This window comes from Convolutriloba macropyga, chromosome 12, assembly GCF_964194025.1.
Source record: "Convolutriloba macropyga chromosome 12, txConMacr16.3, whole genome shotgun sequence".
Taxonomy (NCBI): Eukaryota; Metazoa; Xenacoelomorpha; order Acoela; family Convolutidae; genus Convolutriloba; species Convolutriloba macropyga.
In genome coordinates, this window is record NC_134479.1 from 16592631 (window position 1) to 16616603 (window position 23973).

At 33.7% G+C, this 23973-nt stretch overlaps 2 protein-coding genes across 3 annotated transcripts in view; both read left to right on the forward strand.

The window, feature by feature from the left end:
* LOC142350883 (polyribonucleotide 5'-hydroxyl-kinase Clp1-like) overlaps positions 1 to 23973 on the forward strand; it is a 438433-nt gene that overhangs the window by 380470 nt on the left and 33990 nt on the right. The window contains exons 3-4 of one of the 2 annotated variants that reach the window (XM_075402866.1): positions 953 to 1695; positions 6928 to 8113. The exons of the other annotated variant lie outside the window; for it this stretch is intronic. Of the exons in view, the coding sequence (XP_075258981.1) occupies positions 953 to 1695; positions 6928 to 8061 (1877 nt within the window). The 3' untranslated portion in view covers positions 8062 to 8113. Of the gene's footprint in view, positions 1 to 952; positions 1696 to 6927; positions 8114 to 23973 lie in introns of those variants that run through there. 2 annotated transcript variants of the gene reach the window in all.
* Positions 10508 to 23973, forward strand: part of LOC142350884 (cytochrome b5 reductase 4-like) — a 35813-nt gene continuing 22347 nt past the window's right edge. Inside the window, exons 1-2 of the mRNA XM_075402868.1 lie at positions 10508 to 10787; positions 11091 to 11271. Of these exons, the coding sequence (XP_075258983.1) occupies positions 10725 to 10787; positions 11091 to 11271 (244 nt within the window). The 5' untranslated portion in view covers positions 10508 to 10724. The remainder of the gene's footprint in view (positions 10788 to 11090; positions 11272 to 23973) is intronic.

Here is a 23973-nt window from a genome sequence, read left to right on the forward strand (position 1 = left end):
GGATTTCATGAAGAGCCTCATCATCACAAAACGTAGTTGTAATGATTCAAACTCTGTCCGGAGATTAATTGAGCCGTAGGGTAGTCTAGGTTTCAAATCAATTACGAATCAATTGATTGTTTTTATTTTTCAAAAACTCTTAGTTGAAATGATTAAATGCCAGCCCATTTTGAATTAATTTCCTGAAGAATTTGCCAAACTGAGAACTGCCCAAACAAATAAACCTTCCTCCTGCTAATGCTCTTAATTACCACAAATCACTGAAATACGAAGATCGACATCGTGGACAGCAAATTCAAGCCACTCGTGTTTGTATGCTTAGGAGGTGCCTGACCCTCTGCCAACAGTTTCGTTAAACATTTTACAGGTAGTTGTAATTTGTAGATGTATGTAAGTGTTGACTTGCCCAGTATGTGAAAAATTGTTCATCAGTGCAATTTTCGCAAATATTTTATCGCAGTTTGACTATAATGATATCGTTCCTTTCGGATGACCTCTTCTGAGTTGATTGCAGTCACTGGTTTCCCGTTTGTTTTTGCGACATGCGTTGTCTCAATGTTTCTAGGTAAGTTTTTCTGTTTTTTTTCCGATTTCTTTTTGACAATCTGGAAATGGCATTGCTTTTTTTTATTTTTTTTCCAATTGTTTTCTGTTCTTCGGACGAGAAGGCTCCCATTCGACTTTTAAAAGTGTTTAATTGCTCTCAAACGAAGTTTGTAGCAATTGTATTAGTCCTGTTCATTTTTATGCTATTTTTGGCTTGACCGATCATTCGTCTGACCCATTTGACTTTTCGCCCTCAAAAGGCCTATATAAAGCGATTTCAGCTGATTGTTGTGATTTGGGGCAAGTTATTGGTCTTTTAGATTTGACAGAAAAAATTAATAGAACCTAATGTTAAGTTTGTTAAGTTTGATGTTCTCTGATCTCGTCCTTAGTGAGGGATTTTTAGGTGCACTCGTTCTAACACCGACCCGAGAGCTTGCATATCAAATCTTTGAAGTTCTGCGAACTGTTGGCTCTGGTCATGACTTCTCTGCAGCGTTAGTGATTGGAGGAAAAGACCTCAAATTCGAAAGAACTCGACTAGCTGAAATCAATATCCTAATTTGTACGCCTGGAAGGTTATTACAGCACATGGATGAAAATGCCCAGTTCGACTGTTCAAATTTGAAAATGCTGATAATTGACGAAGCTGATAAAATTTTAGAAATGGGGTTCAGAGATACAGTTGATGCAATAATTGCAAATTTGCCTCCTGAAAGACAGACGTTACTGTTTTCAGCTACTCAAACTCGGAAAGTTGAAGATTTAAGTCGACTGGCTTTGAAAGATCCAGAATACGTTTTCGCACATGAGAGTTTGCCTTCTGCAACGCCCGATGCACTTTCAGAACAAGTTTATTCAGTTTGCGAACTCGGTAGTAAATTGGACGTTCTATTCAACTTCATCAAAAGCAGTCTCAAATCAAAGATTTTGGTGTTTTTATCGACTTGTAAACAGGTGAAATTTGTCCACGAGAGTTTTTGTAAGTTGCACCCTGGTGTACAGTTGCTGTGTCTGCATGGAGGAATGCACCAGTTGAAACGGATGGCAGTCTATGACAAATTTTGTTCGAAGCATTTTGTGGTCATGTTTGCAACGGACATTGCGTCTCGTGGGTTGGATTTCCCAGCAGTTGATTGGGTCGTACAGGTATGATGTGTTCTCTAGATTTTGCTGCCAAGGCAGTTGAATTTTTGTTTTGTTCGATTTCTAAATAGAACACTAAATCTATACTGTATTTTATACTAATTTATTAAACCTTTCTCTGCTCATTGTTATCAACTGTTTTTATTATTGTTCCGACACCCACTTTAGTGGGGAGGGAGGAACTATATACCCAAATGGGTTTTTTTGTTAGTTCAGTCAATTTTGGCCGATCGATATAATCATTTAGAGATTTGCGAGTGCTATCATTAGAAAGCCAGTCCAGCGTAGAATATGGAATTAAAAAGATATTTAATAGCCGCACAGCGAAAGAATTTGAATTGTATTGGGGCGCTGTCTTGTTTTACGACTCGAAGAGGAGTATTGGAGAAGTCCGTCTTTTAATCAATTTTGTTAGTGATTTTTGAAGCGGGAAATGAAACGCGTGTGAAAATTTGGAGTGATTTTGGTGCTGAACAAAAGTGAAAAGAGGAGCGAAAAGACAGTGGTTTTTGTTCATGCCGCCGTTTTTGAGCGAGCGAGAAATTGATGTGTGAAAAAATTTTCTCTAAGCGAGCAAAATTTTTTTTGTTCACGTGCGGCATTTTAAAGCAGTTTTTTTTCATTTATTTTGGTTAAGAGGTTTGGTTATGATTTTGTTTTAATTTTAGGCTGGTTTCGGTAGTGCTTTGAAGGTTTTGGAAATTCATGTGAATTTTATGGCAATTCGGAGGTTTTTAATGTTTTTTGGTGATTTTCGGGCTAATTTTTGCGTTTTTCTGACGATCATTTTGTTTTACTGGCTCAAATGGGTATTGAAGAAACCCCTTCAAATTGAGCAATTTTATGGTAACAATTGGTTACATTTTTTTTTTTTGGTAAAAATCGTTTTGTTGAGAAATATGACGAAAATTGGAACTATTTTGCTTGATTTTTTTGCAGTTATTCGTTGTTTTTTCCTGTTTTTAGCTTAGTTTCATAGCCTATGATGACTTGCCTATTGTTTTGCGAGCAATTGGATACCCTATTGGCTGATGGGAATTTTTTTCTGGATTTATATGCTTTTGAAATTTTTAAAAAAAATTAACTTTTTCCAGTTTTTCAGTGAAAGTTGTTTTTGAAAGCTTTCTTTTCATAATTTAGCCTAAAGTATTTTTTTCAAAATTCACATAAGTGTTTTTAGTAAGTACTAGTTGATTTGATGAAGTTATTTTGCAGAGATGGTTTTTTCGGGATCTCAATTTATAACAAAATTTGATCAGATTTTTGATCATATTTTAACACATTTGATTTTATTGTCTTTACTTTTTTGTTTCATGGTTTTCTTTCAAGATAATCATAAATTAGTGAAGGCAGGTTTTGTTTGATGAGTAGTTGGATGGCGTTTGAATGGATTTTCACTTCGACTCGTTTCCGGAATTCTTCCGGCTATGTTTTTTTTAAGATCTGTTCACACATTTTCATGATTTTTGAAGTCAAATTGGAGTAATGATTTTGGTCACGCCGAAACAGGAAAAGAAGCGAAAAAGCGAGTGGTTTGACGGCGTGAAATTTTTTCGCTCTGAATTTTAAGTAGAGTGAGAAAATGGTGTTTGAACAAAAATTCGCTTTCTCACTAGTGGTTTTTTGTTCACATGCGGCAATTTCACTTTGATCTTTACTGTTTTTTCGGTTTTTTGGATAGGATTTTTTCTAAATGGTTTTCCCAATCCATTCATAGTCCGTTCTAATTCCAGTTTTTTGTTTAGTCAATGAAAATTCTTTGAATTGTACGTCAGGACTTGTCCTGCTATGTTTTTTTATTTCGTCGTCACGATTTTTGTTACGACCATATGACGTCACAACCACTTTAAATCTGCCTTTTGTTCATTCGTTCATGCAATTTCAACTGAAGTGCGTGCGTGACGTAATTTTTCGCTCTTAGTGAAGCGAGTTTTTTTGTTCATTTGCGTGGTTAAATTTTTTGTCACACTTGACTTACCTTACTCACAAAAATGACTTCCTTACTCTGAAATTGGCTTCTATTTACTTAAATTCAAAGAGATAAGGTCAAATGTGTGTGTCACTCTAAATGAAGGTTATTAGAGGGCAGCTGATAGAGGCAGCAAAAACTTATACAGTTTTTTTTATCAAGTGAACATATCAGCCCTCAATGAAAAGACGAATTTTTTTGTCTCTTTTTTACTGTTTTTTTGAGACTGCAGATCTTCAAAGCTATTGCGGCAATTTTCTGGCAATCTGCCAGCCGTGTTTTGATTTTACGTTTTTATAGAGAGATATCGAGGTTTAAAGTTATGTGCATAATTGCTGTTTTTATTCACATTTTCAGTATTTTTGACCAATTTTTCGTCAATTTTGCTAAAACATGTTGAAATTGTTAACTCTACAGTTGTTGACTTCATTTCTAAAGGTAGAGGAGGGTCGTTGAGTTGTTCGATCCGATTTGTTTTTCAAGAAGTTTTTCAAAAATCAGACTTTTTTCGAGAAAAATGGGACCACATTTGTTTTTTTTTAGCCCACTTGCTTTAAATATTCTTGAAGTAGACACCTTAAAACTGCGGTCTAATTCTTCCTGAGCTCAGAAAAGAGCTATTTGTAATCCCGATGGCTTTAAGAGTCTTCTGGATCATAGTTTTGCAAGTTTTGCAAATTTAAACTCGATAATTACAAAAAAAAACATTATTTATTTTTGACAAACTGAAAAATTTTGTTTAGAAACTGATCTATTTCGCAATCATTTGAACAATTGACTGTTTTGTTAGAGGCGCAGCAATATCTGGGCCGATGTTGATCTCACTGTGGATCCCTATGATGAAAAGTTTTTTAGATTTAAATGGGGCGCGACCTTTTTTTCAAAACATTTCGGCTATGTAAATGTTATTATGTAAATTCCTGACAAGAATCTCAAATCAGGGCTCTCTTAATGACATATACTCTTTACTAAAAAGATTTACAACGAATTGATAATATGGTTTCAGAGTTAAGCTTATAGTTTTTATGGCTTTGACCAATTGATTTTGTAAAATTTTTTTCGTTCAAATGACTTCTTGAGTTTTGCTCTCATTTGTTATACTTTTTGCAGCCAAATGACTTATTGTCCCCAATCAAAGATGCAGTTAGGTTTTTAGGAGGTATAGATGAACCTAGTCATTTGTTATCTAATGTCTGTCATAACTTTGAATATATATGTTAATTTGTCAAGATCTGTTAATTTTTGAACTTTTCCAATATTTTATCTTTTTTCTCTCAATTTCAGTTGCGGCCTGAGTAAAACAGACAGAAGCCAATTTTGTTTGAGTAAAAAATTTTTTGTTGGAAACGGTTTTATCACGGTTATACATTCAACTAATGTTTTCCTTGTTTTGATACTACGCGTTTTCAAATATTTTTTTTTCATTTTCATTTTTGATCCTTCTCGAATTATCACCTTGTTGGCAAATCTTATTGAAGGAAAGCATAATAGGAAAAATGTACAGCGTTGGACAAATGCTTATCTGTATATGTTAATTGTTTTTGTTGAATAGTTTACGCTTTTTGGGCTGAGACCAAATTATCTTGCAAAATTTTGTGGATTTTTGGCTTTTTTCTATGTTTGTCTTTCATTCTGTTGTTGTACACCATATACTTGATAACGATAGGTCTCAATTCCCTCCCCAGGACGTATAACTCCACCTAGATAAAGATTTCAGTTTATAGCTGTTTTTTTAATGACTTTCAAATTTAATTTTTTAGTTTTTTTTTCAAATTTCTTTTTTTTTGCTTTCAAATTGGTCACCATGTAACTCAATCTCACTAATTAGAATGCTCTATTACATTTGATGATTCAACCAGTTTTATCGCGCTTTGTTATACGTTGTGACGGATTGCTTCGACCATATTTTTTCAAAAAAGTTTTCAAGATTTCTATACTGTTCATTTTTTGGGTTTCTTCTTGTTGTCGTGTCTACATTGTCCTTTTTAGGAAGACCCGTTGATGTTAGGATGAGGGATAATTTACATTTCTTGCAGGTAACATCTTATAATTAAAGTGCCTTGAATAGTGTGATGTCGTAAAATTGTTTGAAGTTTTGGCTTCTTTGTTTGTTTGTTGTGTTTGTTATTTTGTCGAGTCGTGACGTGGTCTCATTATTAACAGGCTCAATTGGCTTCCTGGGGTGTTGCAGCTTAATCCATCGGTTTTTGTTGAATTCTTAAATCTGTTGTTTTGTGGAAATTTTTTCCAAAACATATTTGGGTTTTTGAGCTTCAACAATTTTTGAAATAGCTTTTTCGGTCAAATTGTAGCAGAATCTCTGTAAACACAGGTCACAACCCGTTTGCATTAAGCTATAAATTAACCCCTATAACGGTTTTAGCTTCAAACTTCTGTTTCTCGGCTTTGTTACTACTTTTACTACGAGACTTCATAAAATGTTTGAGATCTTTTTATATTTGTACATTTTAGAGGATTTTTGTTTTCTTTTTGGTTTATGACAATAATAGTAAGTCCCATTGACTTCAAAATTTTTCGCAATTGAAGATTGATTATGGCATGTCTCAATTGCATCCTATGGAGATATAAATGAAATTTTCATTGATTTTGAGGTGATACCTAATGACATTAATAACTTTGAAGTTGTTTTCAAAAATAGTAACGTATTTTTAACTTTGCACCTCTTTGCTATTTTTTTTCTTTTTTTGTCGACGTGGCAACCAGTTGCATTGAGACCCGGTGTCATATTTTTTCTAATGAAGTATAGGTTAAACTGTTTTGTTTAGGTTTTATCTGATGCGAGTTTGATTTTGTTATGATTTTTTTTATTGTAGACATCGTGTTGTGGTCGTAGATAATGTTTGTGTTTTGATTTTTTTGGTCTTTTTTAGTAGTTCTATTATCAAAAATTTTCATCGGCCGTCTAGCGTGGCATTATTGTATTCCATTGGTTGTTTATTGAACGAGATGTAGGTTTTTGATCTCTTCATCATTTGGTAGCCAATTAAAAGTCAAGAATGTGGATGAGCGGGGTCGGAACATTATGTGCGTACGCACATTACCGAGCCTCCTTGTTGAAGTTTTATATTTGCTGTATTCTAATGTGAAAGTCACAAATTTAAACAGCGTGAATAATAAGAGAATAAGATTTTTAATTCAATCATTCACTGTTAGTGTCTAAATTTCTAGCAGCACTTTCCCATATATTGATGGCCCTCGAGATGTTTCCCTGAAATTCCGCTTAACAGCACTGTATTGTCTTTCAGGTTGATTGCCCTGAAGACGTGAAAACATACATCCATCGCGTGGGTCGCACAGCTCGAACAGGTGCCACAAACAATGGAAAAGCCTTCCTAATGCTACAGGAACATGAATTACCCTTCATTGATATGTTAACTGCTGCGAAAGTGCCCATCTTACAATCCGACATCGATCCTCACAAAATGAACAGAAGAACCGACATGAAGTTCAGATCATTCAACGCAGAATTGATCGAGTTACATGAAACTGCAAAGCGCGCTTTTGTCGCTTATTGCAAATTTGTTCACATGTGCAAGAATAATGAAGTCTTCAACGTTGAGAGGCTGGATCTGGAAGGATTTGCCAAGTCTTTAGGGTTGATAACGGTTCCACGATTGAGGTTTTTGAAGAACTCAAATCTTTCTATACCCTCAGTGGGCAAGAGTTTAGTAGAAAATAAAAAAGAGACGGTAGTAAGAAGCGAATCAGATGATCTGCAACTTGCTTTGCAGTCTATAGACGACATAGAAGACCCTCTGGTAAAGAAAAAAGCCAAACCAAAGCGAACAGTATTTGAAGATCCGGAACCTGAACCTCAAAGTTCATCAAGTTTGGACAATCTTGTCAAGAAAAAGTCTATAACTGCTGCCAAGCACGCCAAAATTTTGAAACGAAAGAATATTAAAATTCATCAACATATTAAATATGATAGCGATGACAATATCGAATCTTCACAAATCGCTCAGAAATCCAAAATTCTAGAAAATTTCACTTTAGATTCTACTGATGGTATAAATATTGATGCACTTCGAGAGAAAATAAAGTCAGGAAGCAAAGCTGATAAATTGAAAAAACAGAAAATAGTCAAAGAAATTCAACGCGAAAAAGAGCAACAAGAGAGGGAAAATGAAAGTTCAGATTATTCAGATGCTGAAAACAGACACAATAACGTATCAATTAAACAAGAAAATCTTTCAAATGAGTCTGATAATGAGATGAGTGTCAAAGAGTCATTTAGCAAACGAAAGAAAAGGAAAATCGAAGTTAAACAAGAACCTGAAGTTAAACAAGAACCTGAAGATATTGCAAAGTCGGACTTGTTTGATTATGAATCACTTGCTCAGCAAGAAAGTTTAATTTTACAACTAATGGAAAGCTGAATCTTTTTTATAAATTGATTGGTTTGTTTAGATTCAATAAATTTCTAGAAGATTTTTTTATTGGAGGTCAGAGCATAGGTTTTGGTGCCGATTTCACGCACCGAGAAGAGGAACTAAAATGCAGCGCGGATTTTTCCGTCATTACACTTCAATGGGTTGATAGCAGGTCATTGAGATTTTTCAGAATATATCATACGACTACAAAAGCCGTCAAATGCCACAAAAATCAAAATGCGAGAAAATAAATAACAAGATGCGAGAAAAAAAGTTGACACCATTAAAACTGTCAGGTTTCCACTCAAAACAATATGATTCATTGTGCCTGTAGGACCCATCAGTAATGGGCCCTGTCATTTTTGTTATAGTGCAGAAAGAGACCAAAAACAAACTACTTATGTAGGAAAATATACAAAATTTTCCAATGTTTTTTATGAAAACTCTTAGTATCAAAGGCAAAATTAATTGGTCAAACATAATAGCGCCGAAATACATCATTTTTTGTTAATAGCCGCACAGCGATAGCTGAGGCTATTATTGGCCTTCTCTTGGTTTTTTTTATTTCGTCGTCATGATTTTTGTTACGACCATATGACGTCACAGCCATTTTTGGTTCATTCGTTCATGCAATTTCAACTGAATTGCATGTGTGACGTCATTTTTCGCTCTTAGTGGAGCTAGTTTTTTTGTTCATGCGCGTGATTAAATTTTTGGTCACACTTGACTTACCTCACTCTCAAAAATGACTTCCTCACTTTGAAATTGACTTTTCTTTACTTTAATTCAAAGAGATAAGGTCAAATGGGTGTGTATCACTCTAAATGAAGGTTATTTGAGATCAGCTAGTAGAGGCAGTAATAACTTATACAGATTTTAAATCAAAATATAACATATCAGCCTTCAATGAAAAGACGAATTTTTTTGGTCTGTCTTTTTTACTGTTTTTTTAGAGTGCCGGTCTACGAATCTATTGCGGCTATTTTCTGGCAATCTGCCAGCTATGTTTTCACTTGAAAGAGGATAGGACCTGTTATTAATAGGACTGAGCTATCGGTGACCGAAATAACAGGTGACAAAAGTGCAAAGTTTTTTAGAAACATATTCAATATCGTAAGAGCCCTTAGTTATAAACTGAAAACAAAAGATAGTTCCACTGATACCTCTTTTGATCGCCAATTGAAACTTTGATTAAAATGAGTGAGCCATAAGACTGCAAAATGCAGGCAAATTTCAAACTTTCATTAAAACCCTACAAAAACTTCGTCGGAGTATAAATTCTCAAAAGTTTTTCTTTTAGCCTCATTTAAACGTAACTGAGACCTCTCATTATTGAACCCTCTATATGAAAATTGATTTGTCTTTAATGGGCATAAAACTGCAAAAGTGATTAACAGAAATTTTTGATTTTATAAAGTTTACTTCTGTTGTATACGATCAATAGAGGTAAATTCTTTAAAATAAAGATAAATTCTAATCACTTTTGCATTTTATGCCAATTAAAGACCATTCAATTTTCATATATTTCAAATTACGTCTTCAACCTTCCTTATAAACGCGTGAATGAAAAATTGCAAAGAAATGACACTCACAAATTTTTGAACCTTTTTCCTTGCAATTTATTTGTCAAAAGCTCCGTTCCGAAATCATATATTCTTAAGCTCTAAAACTGCCTTTGAAAAGCAGTATGTATTGCACTGAACTTTTTGTATCCAATCTATTTGTCGGGAACAATTCTGACAATCGGTAGTTACTGGAAAACAGTAGTCCGAGCAGATAGAATAAAAATTAAAAACGCGTGTTAGTAAAAGTTAAAAAGTACAATTGCTCATTAGTTAGTATTTTTGTTTCACAAAAGAGTTGCCATCCTGACATTGAATTGATTAATCTACGAGATTACATGTTTCAGAAAATTGTTCAAGATTTGTTTTCGAGCATTGTTAAGAAGTTATATGTCGAAAAATATTCAAGATTTGCTTCGTTTTTAGTTGATATATAGTAACATCTCTTAGAAATCAAATATCAGTCTGAAATGTGCACTTTTCTGACCTTTGTCAGAGAACGTCTTCTCCATTACACAAACAGCTCATTGATCACCTTATAAGTGAGAATTTATATAAAGATGTCATGAAGATGAATTTGTGAAGTTTTAAAGTTCTCAAAAATTATCGAGAAAATTAATGCCTGCTGTCATGATTTTCGCATTTTCTCATTATCGGGTCTGTGGTACACAAAATCTTAATTTTTTGCATTGTTTTGGCAATCGACTGCTCCGAACGTCTCGACTGCTTCAAAGTTTTTGGACAAGGAAAAGACTTGCAGTTTAAAGTCTGTTTTGCAATGTTTTAATGGGAATTGATGCGGAAGTGTTTCTACTGACTATACGAAGTGTTTTTGTACGTTATAAGTGGTTTTACAAAATATTTTCTTTTCAAAGGTATGTAATTTCAGTTCGGAATATATGGCTTTTGTGTTCTGTTTGATGAAGTGAGAAATCAATGATATCCCTCTATTGTAATACATTTGAATTGGATTCATAAAGCTTTTTCTCACAAGAAAGAATGTTAAACGTTGCAAGGTATCCGATTTCTGTCTCAAGATTGTGAAGATTGAAGGGTTTTGTTTTCTCTTTGAAAATCGAGTCTTTGTGTGAGGAAAACGGAACCAAGATGAGCAAATCAAGGAATAGTCTTTCTCCAAACAGTGCGCGAGGAATCGATACTGCGAAAAAGGTTGGTGTAATTTTTGCTCCTTTAATTTTGAAAAGTGTATTGCTAGGTGCGCATTTTTACCAATGAATCAACAGCTGAGTGACAAATAGGTGGCTTTAAGTTTGCTAACTAACGTTGATAACTAAAGATTTAGTATCGTTATTTGTGGGCTCTGCTGGAATGTTTCTCCAAAACAAAAGGATGTGAAGTAGAATATGGTCATATGAGTTGCATATTCTTTACAAGGGCTTCAAAGTTATATAGGAGTGAGTTATTCTACTACCTTTACTTGGTGTGTTGTCAGAGATATTGAATCTGAATTAGGTTCCACTAGCGCCTGGTAGATCCTTAATGGACTGGATTCGAAATGCGCCCAAACGATCCCCTCGTCGTAGTTCAATTTCGGAAGATGAATTAGCCCAACACAATACAGAACAAGACTGCTGGCTGGCAGTGAGGGATATCGTCTATGACGTCACAGCTTATGTCGCCTATCATCCGGGAGGTAAGCTTTCCGAATAAAATTCGTTACATTCAAAACCTCCATTTTCGAGTTTTTGATATTATACTATGCTCGTCTGGAGGTGGCAAATAGCATCTTGAAATATCGGCCCATCAACCTGATAGTATTCCTTGTTGTAGTTTTTCCGAGCAGAATTTGGCGAGTCACGAATTAATCTCTCTTCGAAAATGATTCCTTTCCCAGAGAAATTTAGTCTCGGCACATTGTCTAGTATCATTTCAGCAAATATAGCGTCATTATGATAATGAAAAATATAGTTTTGTAGTTTCCTAATTCTATGACTGCAATATGAAAAACCTGACTCATTTTATTCATCTGTCCATATTTAATCATTGCAATCAGATCCTCGAGTAATTGTTGCAGATTATTGCAAATGATGTTGGGATGACTAATAGCTGCCGTCAGCGTCTCAAATGCCTATTATTTAGGCGCTCTCCTTTTTTTTACAATTCAAAGAATTTGAATTGTATTGGGGCGTGTCTTTTTTTAAGATCTATTCACTTATTTTCATGATTTTTAAAGTCAAATTGAAGTAGTGATTTTGGTCACGCCGAAACAGGAAATGGAGCGAAAAAGCAAGTGGTTTTGCGGTGTGAAATTTTTTTGCTCTAACTTTAAAGTAGAGTGAGAAAATGGTGTTTGAAGAAAAATGCGCTTTCTTGCTAGTTGTTTTTTGTTCCCATTCGGCAATTTCACCTTGATTTTTACTGTTTTTTTTATTTTTGATGGGATTTTTTAAATGGTTTTCCCAACACATTCATTGTTCATTCTAGGCCTAGTTTTTCTCTTTCTCGCTAGTTTTTTTTTGTTCACATGCGTCATTTTGACCTTGATTTTCAGTTTTTTGAAAAAAAATTTGAACTGATTTTTTTGGAAATGGTTTTTGCAATTCAATCTTGGTCCATTATAGGTCTAGTTTTTGTTAAACAAAGTTCTTGATCAGAAATCTTTGTTTTTCAATCAAATTTCTTTGAGTTGTTCGTCAGGACTTGACCTGCTATGTTTTTTGTTTACAATTCAAAGAATCTGATTTGTATTGGGGCGCTGTCTTTTTTCTAAAGATCTGTTCACACATTTTCATGATTTTTGAAGTCAAATTGGAGTAGGGATTTTTGTCACGCCGAAACAGGAAGTGGAGCGAAAAAGCGAGTGGTTTTTCGACGTGAATTTTTTTCGCTCTAATTTTAAAGTAAAGTGAAAAAAGGGTGTTTGAACAAAAATGCGCCTTCTTGCTAGTGGTTTTTTGTTCCCCTTCGGCAATTTCACCTTGATTTTTACTGTTTTTTTTTAATTTTTGATCGGATTTTTTTCTAAATGGTTTTCCCAATCCATCCATTGTTCATTCTAGGCCTAGTTTTTCTCTTTCTCGCTAGTTTTTCTTTGTTCACATGCGTCATTTTGACCTTGATTTTCAGTTTTTTTTTTTGAAAAAAAATTTGAACTGATTTTTTTGGAAAGGGTTTTTGCAATTCACTCATGGTCCATTATAGGTCTAGTTTTTGTTAAACAAAGTTCTTGATCAGAAATCTTTGTTATTCAATCAATTTTCTTTGTTGTTCGTCAGGACTTGTCCTGCTATGTTTTTTGTTTACAATTCAAAGAATCTGATTTGTATTAGGGCGCTGTCTTTTTTTTAAAGATCTGTTCACACATTTTCATGATTTTTGAAGTCAAATTGGAGTAGGGATTTTTGTCACGCCGAAACAGGAAATGGAGGAAAAAAAGTGAGTGGTTTTGCGGCTTGAATTTTTGTCGCTCTAATTTTAAATCAGAGTGAGAAAACGGTGTTTGAACAAAAATGCGCCTTCTTGCTAGTGGTTTTTTGTTCCCATTCGGCAATTTCATCTTGATTTTCACTGTTTTTTTAAAATTTTTGATCGGATTTTTTCTAAATGAGTTTCCCAATCCATCCATTGTTCATTCTAGGCCTAGTTTTTCTCTTTCTCGCTAGTTTTTTTTTGTTGACATGCGGCATTTTGACCTCGATTTTCAGTTTTTTTTTTAAAAAAAAAATTGAACTGATTTTTTGAAATGGTTTTTGAAATTCACTCTTGGTCCATTTGAGGTCTAGTTTTTGTTAAACAAAGTTCTTGATCAGAAATCTTTGTTATTCAATCAAATTTCTTTGAGTTGTTCGTCAGGACTTTTCCTGCTATGTTTTTTGTTTACAATTCAAAGAATATGATTTGAATTGGGGCGCTGTCTTTTTTTTAAAGATCTGTTCACCCATTTTCATGATTTTTGAAGTCAACTTGGAGTAGTGATTTTTGTCACGCCGAAACAGGAAATGGATCGAAAAAGCGAGTGGTTTTGCGGCGTGGATTTTTTTCGCTCTAATTTTAAAGTAGAGTGAGAAAACGGTGTTTGAACAAAAATGCGCCTTCTTGCTAGTGGTTTTTTGTTCCCATTCGGCAATTTCACCTTGATTTTCACTGTTTTTTTAAAAATTTTTGATCGGATTGTTTCTAAATGGTTTTCCCAATCCATTCATTGTTCATTCTAGGCCTAGTTTTTCTCTTTCTCGCTAGTTTTTTTTTGTTCAGATGCGGCATTTTGAACTCGATTTTCAGTTTTTTTTTTAAAAAAAATTTTGAACTGATTTTTTGAAATGGTTTTTGAAATTCACTCTTGTTCCATTTGAGGTCTAGTTTTTGTTAAACAAAGTTCTTGATCAGAAATCTTTGTTATTCAATCAAATTTCTTTGAGTTGTTCGTCAGGACTTGTCCTGCTATGTTTTTTGTTTACAATTCAAAGAATCTGATTTGTATTGGGGCGCTGTCTTTTTTTAAAGATCTGTTCACACATTTTCATGATTTTTGAAGTCAAATTGGAGTAGGGATTTTTGTCACGCCGAAACAGGAAATGGAGGAAAAAAAGTGAGTGGTTTTGCGGCTTGAATTTTTGTCGCTCTAATTTTAAATCAGAGTGAGAAAACGGTGTTTGAACAAAAATGCGCCTTCTTGCTAGTGGTTTTTTGTTCCCATTCGGCAATTTCATCTTGATTTTCACTGTTTTTTTAAAATTTTTGATCGGATTTTTTCTAAATGAGTTTCCCAATCCATCCATTGTTCATTCTAGGCCTAGTTTTTCTCTTTCTCGCTAGTTTTTTTTTGTTGACATGCGGCATTTTGACCTCGATTTTCAGTTTTTTTTTTAAAAAAAAAATTGAACTGATTTTTTGAAATGGTTTTTGAAATTCACTCTTGGTCCATTTGAGGTCTAGTTTTTGTTAAACAAAGTTCTTGATCAGAAATCTTTGTTATTCAATCAAATTTCTTTGAGTTGTTCGTCAGGACTTTTCCTGCTATGTTTTTTGTTTACAATTCAAAGAATATGATTTGAATTGGGGCGCTGTCTTTTTTTTAAAGATCTGTTCACCCATTTTCATGATTTTTGAAGTCAACTTGGAGTAGTGATTTTTGTCACGCCGAAACAGGAAATGGATCGAAAAAGCGAGTGGTTTTGCGGCGTGGATTTTTTTCGCTCTAATTTTAAAGTAGAGTGAGAAAACGGTGTTTGAACAAAAATGCGCCTTCTTGCTAGTGGTTTTTTGTTCCCATTCGGCAATTTCACCTTGATTTTCACTGTTTTTTTAAAAATTTTTGATCGGATTGTTTCTAAATGGTTTTCCCAATCCATTCATTGTTCATTCTAGGCCTAGTTTTTCTCTTTCTCGCTAGTTTTTTTTTGTTCAGATGCGGCATTTTGAACTCGATTTTCAGTTTTTTTTTTAAAAAAAATTTTGAACTGATTTTTTGAAATGGTTTTTGAAATTCACTCTTGTTCCATTTGAGGTCTAGTTTTTGTTAAACAAAGTTCTTGATCAGAAATCTTTGTTATTCAATCAAATTTCTTTGAGTTGTTCGTCAGGACTTGTCCTGCTATGTTTTTTGTTTACAATTCAAAGAATCTGATTTGTATTGGGGCGCTGTCTTTTTTTAAAGATCTGTTCACACTTTCATGATTTTTGAAGTCAAACTGGAGTGGTGATTTTTGTCACGCCGAAACAGGAAGTGGAGCGAAAAAGCGAGTGGTTTTGCGGCGTGAATTTTTTTTCGCTCTAATTTTAAATCAGAGTGAGAAAACGGTGTTTGAACAAAAATGCGCCTTCTTGCTAGTGGTTTTTTGTTCCCATTCGGCAATTTCACCTTGATTTTTACTGTTTTTTTGTTAATTTTTGATGGGATTTTTTAAATGGTTTTCCCAACACATTCATTGTTCATTCTAGGCCTAGTTTTTCTCTTTCTCGCTAGTTTTTTTTGTTCACATGCGTCATTTTGACCTTGATTTTCAGTTTTTTTGAAAAAAAATTTGAACTGATTTTTTTGGAAATGGTTTTTGCAATTCAATCTTGGTCCATTATAGGTCTAGTTTTTTGTTAAACAAAGTTCTTGATCAGAAATCTTTGTTTTTCAATCAAATTTCTTTGAGTTGTTCGTCAGGACTTGACCTGCTATGTTTTTTGTTTACAATTCAAAGAATCTGATTTGTATTGGGGCGCTGTCTTTTTTTTAAAGATCTGTTCGCACATTTTCATGATTTTTGAAGTCAAATTGGAGTAGGGATTTTTGTCACGCGAAACAGGAAGTGGAGCGAAAAAGCGAGTGGTTTTTCGACGTGAATTTTTTTCGCTCTAATTTTAAAGTAAAGTGAAAAAAGGGTGTTTGAACAAAAATGCGCCTTCTTGCTAGTGGTTTTTGTTCCCCTTCGGCAATTTCACCTTGATTTTTACTGTTTTTTTTTAAATTTTTGATCGGATTTTTTTCTAAATGGTTTTCCCAATCCATCCATTGTTCATTCTAGGCCTAGTTTTTCTCTTTCTCGCTAGTTTTTTTTGTTCACATGCGTCATTTTGACCTTGATTTTCAGTTTTTTTTTTGAAAAAAAATTTGAACTGATTTTTTTGGAAATGGTTTTTGCAATTCACTCATGGTCCATTATAGGTCTAGTTTTTGTTAAACAAAGTTCTTGATCAGAAATCTTTGTTATTCAATCAATTTACTTTGTTGTTCGTCAGGACTTGTCCTGCTATGTTTTTTGTTTACAATTCAAAGAATCTGATTTGTATTAGGGCGCTGTCTTTTTTTTAAAGATCTGTTCACACATTTTCATGATTTTTGAAGTCAAATTGGAGTAGGGATTTTTGTCACGCCGAAACAGGAAATGGAGGAAAAAAGTGAGTGGTTTTGCGGCTTGAATTTTTGTCGCTCTAATTTTAAATCAGAGTGAGAAAACGGTGTTTGAACAAAAATGCGCCTTCTTGCCAGTGGTTTTTGTTCCCATTCGGCAATTTCATCTTGATTTTCACTGTTTTTTTTAAATTTTTGATCGGATTTTTTCTAAATGAGTTTTCCAATCCATCCATTGTTCATTCTAGGCCTAGTTTTTCTCTTTCTCGCTAGTTTTTTTTGTTCACATGCGGCATTTTGACCTCGATTTTCAGTTTTTTTTTTTAAAAAAAATTGAACTGATTTTTTGAAATGGTTTTTGAAATTCACTCTTGGTCCATTTGAGGTCTAGTTTTTGTTAAACAAAGTTCTTGATCAGAAATCTTTGTTATTCAATCAAATTTCTTTGAGTTGTTCGTCAGGACTTTTCCTGCGATGTTTTTTGTTTACAATTCAAAGAATATGATTTGAATTGGGGCGCTGTCTTTTTTTTAAAGATCTGTTCACCCATTTTCATGATTTTTGAAGTCAACTTGGAGTAGTGATTTTTGTCACGCCGAAACAGGAAATGGATCGAAAAAGCGAGTGGTTTTGCGGCGTGGATTTTTTTCGCTCTAATTTTAAAGTAGAGTGAGAAAACGGTGTTTGAACAAAAATGCGCCTTCTTGCTAGTGGTTTTTTGTTCCCATTCGGCAATTTCACCTTGATTTTCACTGTTTTTTTTTAAAATTTTTGATCGGATTTTTTCTAAATGGTTTTCCCAATCCATTCATTGTTCATTCTAGGCCTAGTTTTTCTCTTTCTCGCTAGTTTTTTTTTTGTTCAGATGCGGCATTTTGAACTCGATTTTCAGTTTTTTAAAAAAATTTTTGAACTGATTTTTTGAAATGGTTTTTGAAATTCACTCTTGTTCCATTTGAGGTCTAGTTTTTGTTAAACAAAGTTCTTGATCAGAAATCTTTGTTATTCAATCAAATTTCTTTGAGTTGTTCGTCAGGACTTGTCCTGCTATGTTTTTTGTTTACAATTCAAAGAATCTGATTTGTATTGGGGCGCTGTCTTTTTTTAAAGATCTGTTCACACATTTTCATGATTTTTGAAGTCAAATTGGAGTGGTGATTTTTGTCACGCCGAAACAGGAAGTGGAGCGAAAAAGCGAGTGGTTTTGCGGCGTGAATTTTTTTTCGCTCTAATTTTAAAGTAAAGTGAAAAAACGGTGTTTGAACAAAAATGCGCCTTCTTGCTAGTGGTTTTTTGTTCCCATTCGGCAATTTCACCTTGATTTTTACTGTTTTTTTTATTTTTGATCGGATTTTTAAATGGTTCCCCAAATCCATCCATTGTTCATTCTAGGCCTAGTTTTTCTCTTTCTCGCTAGTTTTTTTTTGTTCACATGCGGCATTTTGACCTCGATTTTCAGTTTTTTTTAAAAAAAAATTGAACTGATTTTTTGAAATGGTTTTTGAAATTCACTCTTGGTCCATTTGAGGTCTAGTTTTTGTTAAACAAAGTTCTTGATCAGAAATCTTTGTTATTCAATCAAATTTCTTTGAGTTGTTCGTCAGGACTTTTCCTGCTATGTTTTTTGTTTACAATTCAAAGAATATGATTTGAATTGGGACGCTGTCTTTTTTTTAAAGATCTGTTCACCCATTTTCATGATTTTTGAAGTCAACTTGGAGTAGTGATTTTTGTCACGCCGAAACAGGAAATGGATCGAAAAAGCGAGTGGTTTTGCGGCGTGGATTTTTTTCGCTCTAATTTTAAAGTAGAGTGAGAAAACGGTGTTTGAACAAAAATGCGCCTTCTTGCTAGTGGTTTTTTGTTCCCATTCGGCAATTTCACCTTGATTTCCACTGTTTCTTTTAATTTTTGATCGGATTTTTTCTAAATTGTTTTCCCAATCCATCCATTGTTCATTCTAGACCTAGTTTTTCTCTTTCTCGCTAGTTTTTTTTGTTCACATGCGGCATTTTGACCTCGATTGTCAGTTTTTTTTTTTTAAAAAAAAATTTGAACTGATTTTTTGAAATGGTTTTTGAAATTCACTCTTGGTCCATTTGAGGTCTAGTTTTTGTTAAACAAAGTTCTTGATCAGAAATCTTTGTTATTCAATCAAATTTCTTTGAGTTGTTCGTCAGGACTTGTCCTGCTATGTTTTTTGTTTACAATTCAAAGAATCTGATTTGTATTGGGGCGCTGTCTTTTTTTAAAGATCTGTTCACACATTTTCATGATTTTTGAAGTCAAATTGGAGTGGTGATTTTTGTCACGCCGAAACAGGAAGTGGAGCGAAAAAGCGAGTGGTTTTGCGGCGTGAATTTTTTTCGCTCTAATTTTAAAGTAGAGTGAGAAAACGGTGTTTGAACAAAAATGCGCCTTCTTGCTAGTGGTTTTTTGTTCCCATTCAGCAATTTCACCTTGATTTTTACTGTTTCTTTTAATTTTTGATCGGATTTTTTCTAAATTGTTTTCCCAATCCATCCATTGTTTATTCTAGACCTAGTTTTTCTCTTTCTCGCTAGTTTTTTTTTTGTTCACATGCGGCATTTTGACCTCGATTGTCAGTTTTTTTTAAAAAAAAAAAAATTTGAACTGATTTTTTGAAATGGTTTTTGAAATTCACTCTTGGTCCATTTGAGGTCTAGTTTTTTTAAACAAAGTTCTTGATCAGAAATCTTTGTTATTCAATCAAATTTCTGTGAGTTGTTCGTCAGGACTTGTCCTGCTATGTTTTTTGTTAAGAATCTGATTTGTATTGGGGCGCTGTCTTTGTTTTAAAGATCTGTTCACACATTTTCATGTTTTTTGAAGTCAAATTGGAGTAGTGATTTTTGTCACGCCGAAACAGGAAATGGATCGAAAAAGCGAGTGGTTTTGCGGCGTGAATTTTTTTCGCTCTAATTTTAAAGTAGAGTGAAAAAACGGTGTTTGAACAAAAATGCGCCTTCTTGCTAGTGGTTTTTTGTTCCCATTCGGCAATTGAACCTTGATTTTTACTGTTGTTTTTTATTTTTGATCGAATTTTTTCTAAATGGTTTTCCCAACCCATTCATTGTTCATTCTAGGCCTAGTTTTTCTCTTTCTCGCTAGTTTTTGTTGTTCACATGCGGCATTTTGACCTTGATTTTCAGTTTTTTTAAAAAAATTATGAACTGATTTTTTTGGAAATGGTTTTTGCAATTCACTCATGGTCCATTATAGGTCTAGTTTTTGTTAAACAAAGTTCTTGATCAGAAATCTTTGTTATTCAATCAATTTTCTTTGAGTTGTTCGTCAGGACTTTTCCTGCTATGTTTTTTGTTTACAATTCAAAGAACATGATTTGAATTGGGGCGCTGTCTTTTTTTTAAAGATCTGTCTACGCATTTTTATGATTTTTGTAGTCAAATTGGAGTAATGAAACAGGAAATGGAGGAAAAAAGCGAGTGGTTTTGCGGCGTGAATTTTTTTCGCTCTAATTTTAAAGTAGAGTGAAAAAACGGTGTTTGAACAAAAATGCGCCTTCTTGCTAGTGATTTTCTGTTCCCATTCGGCAATTGAACCTTGACTTTTACTGTTTTTTTTATTTTTGATCGGATTTTTTCTAAATGGTTTTCCCAACCCATTCATTGTTCATTCTAGGCCTAGTTTTTCTCTTTCTCGCTATTTTTTTGTTCACATGCGGCATTTTGAACTCGATTGTCAGTTTTTTTTAAAAAAAATTTGAACTGATTTTTTGAAATGGTTTTTGAAATTCACTTTTGGTCCATTTGAGGTCTAGTTTTTGTTAAACAAAGTTCTTGATCAGAAATCTTTGTTATTCAATCAAATTTCTTTGAGTTGTTCGTCAGGACTTGTCCTGCTATGTTTTTTGTTTACAATTCAAAGAATCTGATTTGTATTGGGGCGCTGTCTTTTTTTAAAGATCTGTTCACACATTTTCATGTTTTTTGAAGTCAAATTGGAGTAGTGATTTTTGTCACGCCGAAACAGGAAATGGATCGAAAAAGCGAGTGGTTTTGCGGCGTGAATTTTTTTCGCTCTAATTTTAAAGTAGAGTGAAAAAACGGTGTTTGAACAAAAATGCGCCTTCTTGCTAGTGGTTTTTTGTTCCCATTCGGCAATTGAACCTTGATTTTTACTGTTGTTTTTTATTTTTGATCGAATTTTTTCTAAATGGTTTTCCCAACCCATTCATTGTTCATTCTAGGCCTAGTTTTTCTCTTTCTCGCTAGTTTTTGTTGTTCACATGCGGCATTTTGACCTTGATTTTCAGTTTTTTTAAAAAAATTATGAACTGATTTTTTTGGAAATGGTTTTTGCAATTCACTCATGGTCCATTATAGGTCTAGTTTTTGTTAAACAAAGTTCTTGATCAGAAATCTTTGTTATTCAATCAATTTTCTTTGAGTTGTTCGTCAGGACTTTTCCTGCTATGTTTTTTGTTTACAATTCAAAGAACATGATTTGAATTGGGGCGCTGTCTTTTTTTAAAGATCTGTCTACGCATTTTTATGATTTTTGGAGTCAAATTGGAGTAATGAAACAGGAAATGGAGGAAAAAAGCGAGTGGTTTTGCGGCGTGAATTTTTTTCGCTCTAATTTTAAAGTAGAGTGAAAAAACGGTGTTTGAACAAAAATGCGCCTTCTTGCTAGTGATTTTCTGTTCCCATTCGGCAATTGAACCTTGACTTTTACTGTTTTTTTTATTTTTGATCGGATTTTTTCTAAATGGTTTTCCCAACCCATTCATTGTTCATTCTAGGCCTAGTTTTTCTCTTTCTCGCTATTTTTTTTGTTCACATGCGGCATTTTGAACTCGATTGTCAGTTTTTTTTTAAAAAAAAATTTGAACTGATTTTTTGAAATGGTTTTTGAAATTCACTCTTGGTCCATTTGAGGTCTAGTTTTTGTTAAACAAAGTTCTTGATCAGAAATCTTTGTTATTCAATCAAATTTCTTTGAGTTGTTCGTCAGGACTTGTCCTGCTATGTTTTTTGTTTACAATTCAAAGAATCTGATTTGTATTGGGGCGCTGTTTTTTTTTAAAGATCTGTTCTCACATTTTCATGATTTTTGAAGTCAAATTGGAGTGGTGATTTTTGTCACGCCGAAACAGGAAGTGGAGCGAAAAAGCGAGTGGTTTTGCGGCGTGAATTTTTTTCGCTCTAATTTTAAAGTAGAGTGAGAAAACGGTGTTTGAACAAAAATGCGCCTTCTTGCTAGTGGTTTTTTGTTCCCATTCAGCAATTTCACCTTGATTTTTACTGTTTCTTTTAATTTTTGATCGGATTTTTTCTAAATTGTTTTCCCAATCCATCCATTGTTTATTCTAGACCTAGTTTTTCTCTTTCTCGCTAGTTTTTTTTGTTCACATGCGGCATTTTGACCTCGATTGTCAGTTTTTTTTTAAAAAAAAATTTGAACTGATTTTTTGAAATGGTTTTTGAAATTCACTCTTGGTCCATTTGAGGTCTAGTTTTTTTAAACAAAGTTCTTGATCAGAAATCTTTGTTATTCAATCAAATTTCTGTGAGTTGTTCGTCAGGACTTGTCCTGCTATGTTTTTTGTTAAGAATCTGATTTGTATTGGGGCGCTGTCTTTGTTTTAAAGATCTGTTCACACATTTTCATGTTTTTTGAAGTCAAATTGGAGTAGTGATTTTTGTCACGCCGAAACAGGAAATGGATCGAAAAAGCGAGTGGTTTTGCGGCGTGAATTTTTTTCGCTCTAATTTTAAAGTAGAGTGAAAAAACGGTGTTTGAAGAAAAATGCGCTTTCTTGCTAGTTGTTTTTTGTTCCCATTCGGCAATTTCACCTTGATTTTTACTGTTTTTTTTATTTTTGATGGGATTTTTTAAATGGTTTTCCCAACACATTCATTGTTCATTCTAGGCCTAGTTTTTCTCTTTCTCGCTAGTTTTTTTTGTTCACATGCGTCATTTTGACCTTGATTTTCAGTTTTTTTGAAAAAAAATTTGAACTGATTTTTTTGGAAATGGTTTTTGCAATTCAATCTTGGTCCATTATAGGTCTAGTTTTTGTTAAACAAAGTTCTTGATCAGAAATCTTTGTTTTTCAATCAAATTTCTTTGAGTTGTTCGTCAGGACTTGACCTGCTATGTTTTTTGTTTACAATTCAAAGAATCTGATTTGTATTGGGGCGCTGTCTTTTTTCTAAAGATCTGTTCACACATTTTCATGATTTTTGAAGTCAAATTGGAGTGGTGATTTTTGTCACGCCGAAACAGGAAGTGGAGCGAAAAAGCGAGTGGTTTTGCGGCGTGAATTTTTTTCGCTCTAATTTTAAAGTAGAGTGAAAAAACGGTGTTTGAACAAAAATGCGCCTTCTTGCTAGTGATTTTCTGTTCCCATTCGGCAATTGAACCTTGACTTTTACTGTTTTTTTAATTTTTGATCGGATTTTTTCTAAATGGTTTTCCCAACCCATTCATTGTTCATTCTAGGCCTAGTTTTTCTCTTTCTCGCTATTTTTTTTGTTCACATGCGGCATTTTGAACTCGATTGTCAGTTTTTTTTTTTAAAAAAAAAATTTGAACTGATTTTTTGAAATGGTTTTTGAAATTCACTCTTGGTCCATTTGAGGTCTAGTTTTTGTTAAACAAAGTTCTTGATCAGAAATCTTTGTTATTCAATCAAATTTCTTTGAGTTGTTCGTCAGGACTTGTCCTGCTATGTTTTTTGTTTACAATTCAAAGAATCTGATTTGTATTGGGGCGCTGTCTTTTTTTAAAGATGTGTTCACACATTTTCATGATTTTTGAAGTCAAATTGGAGTGGTGATTTTTGTCACGCCGAAACAGGAAGTGGAGCGAAAAAGCGAGTGGTTTTGCGGCGTGAATTTTTTTCGCTCTAATTTTAAAGAAGAGTGAGAAAACGGTGTTTGAACAAAAATGCGCCTTCTTGCTAGTGGTTTTTTGTTCCCATTCAGCAATTTCACCTTGATTTTTACTGTTTCTTTTAATTTTTGATCGGATTTTTTCTAAATTGTTTTCCCAATCCATCCATTGTTTATTCTAGACCTAGTTTTTCTCTTTCTCGCTAGTTTTTTTTGTTCACATGCGGCATTTTGACCTCGATTGTCAGTTTTTTTTAAAAAAAAAAATTTGAACTGATTTTTTGAAATGGTTTTTGAAATTCACTCTTGGTCCATTTGAGGTCTAGTTTTTTTAAACAAAGTTCTTGATCAGAAATCTTTGTTATTCAATCAAATTTCTGTGAGTTGTTCGTCAGGACTTGTCCTGCTATGTTTTTTGTTAAGAATCTGATTTGTATTGGGGCGCTGTCTTTGTTTTAAAGATCTGTTCACACATTTTCATGTTTTTTGAAGTCAAATTGGAGTAGTGATTTTTGTCACGCCGAAACAGGAAATGGATCGAAAAAGCGAGTGGTTTTGCGGCGTGAATTTTTTTCGCTCTAATTTTAAAGTAGAGTGAAAAAACGGTGTTTGAACAAAGATGCGCCTTCTTGCTAGTGGTTTTTTGTTCCCATTCGGCAATTGAACCTTGATT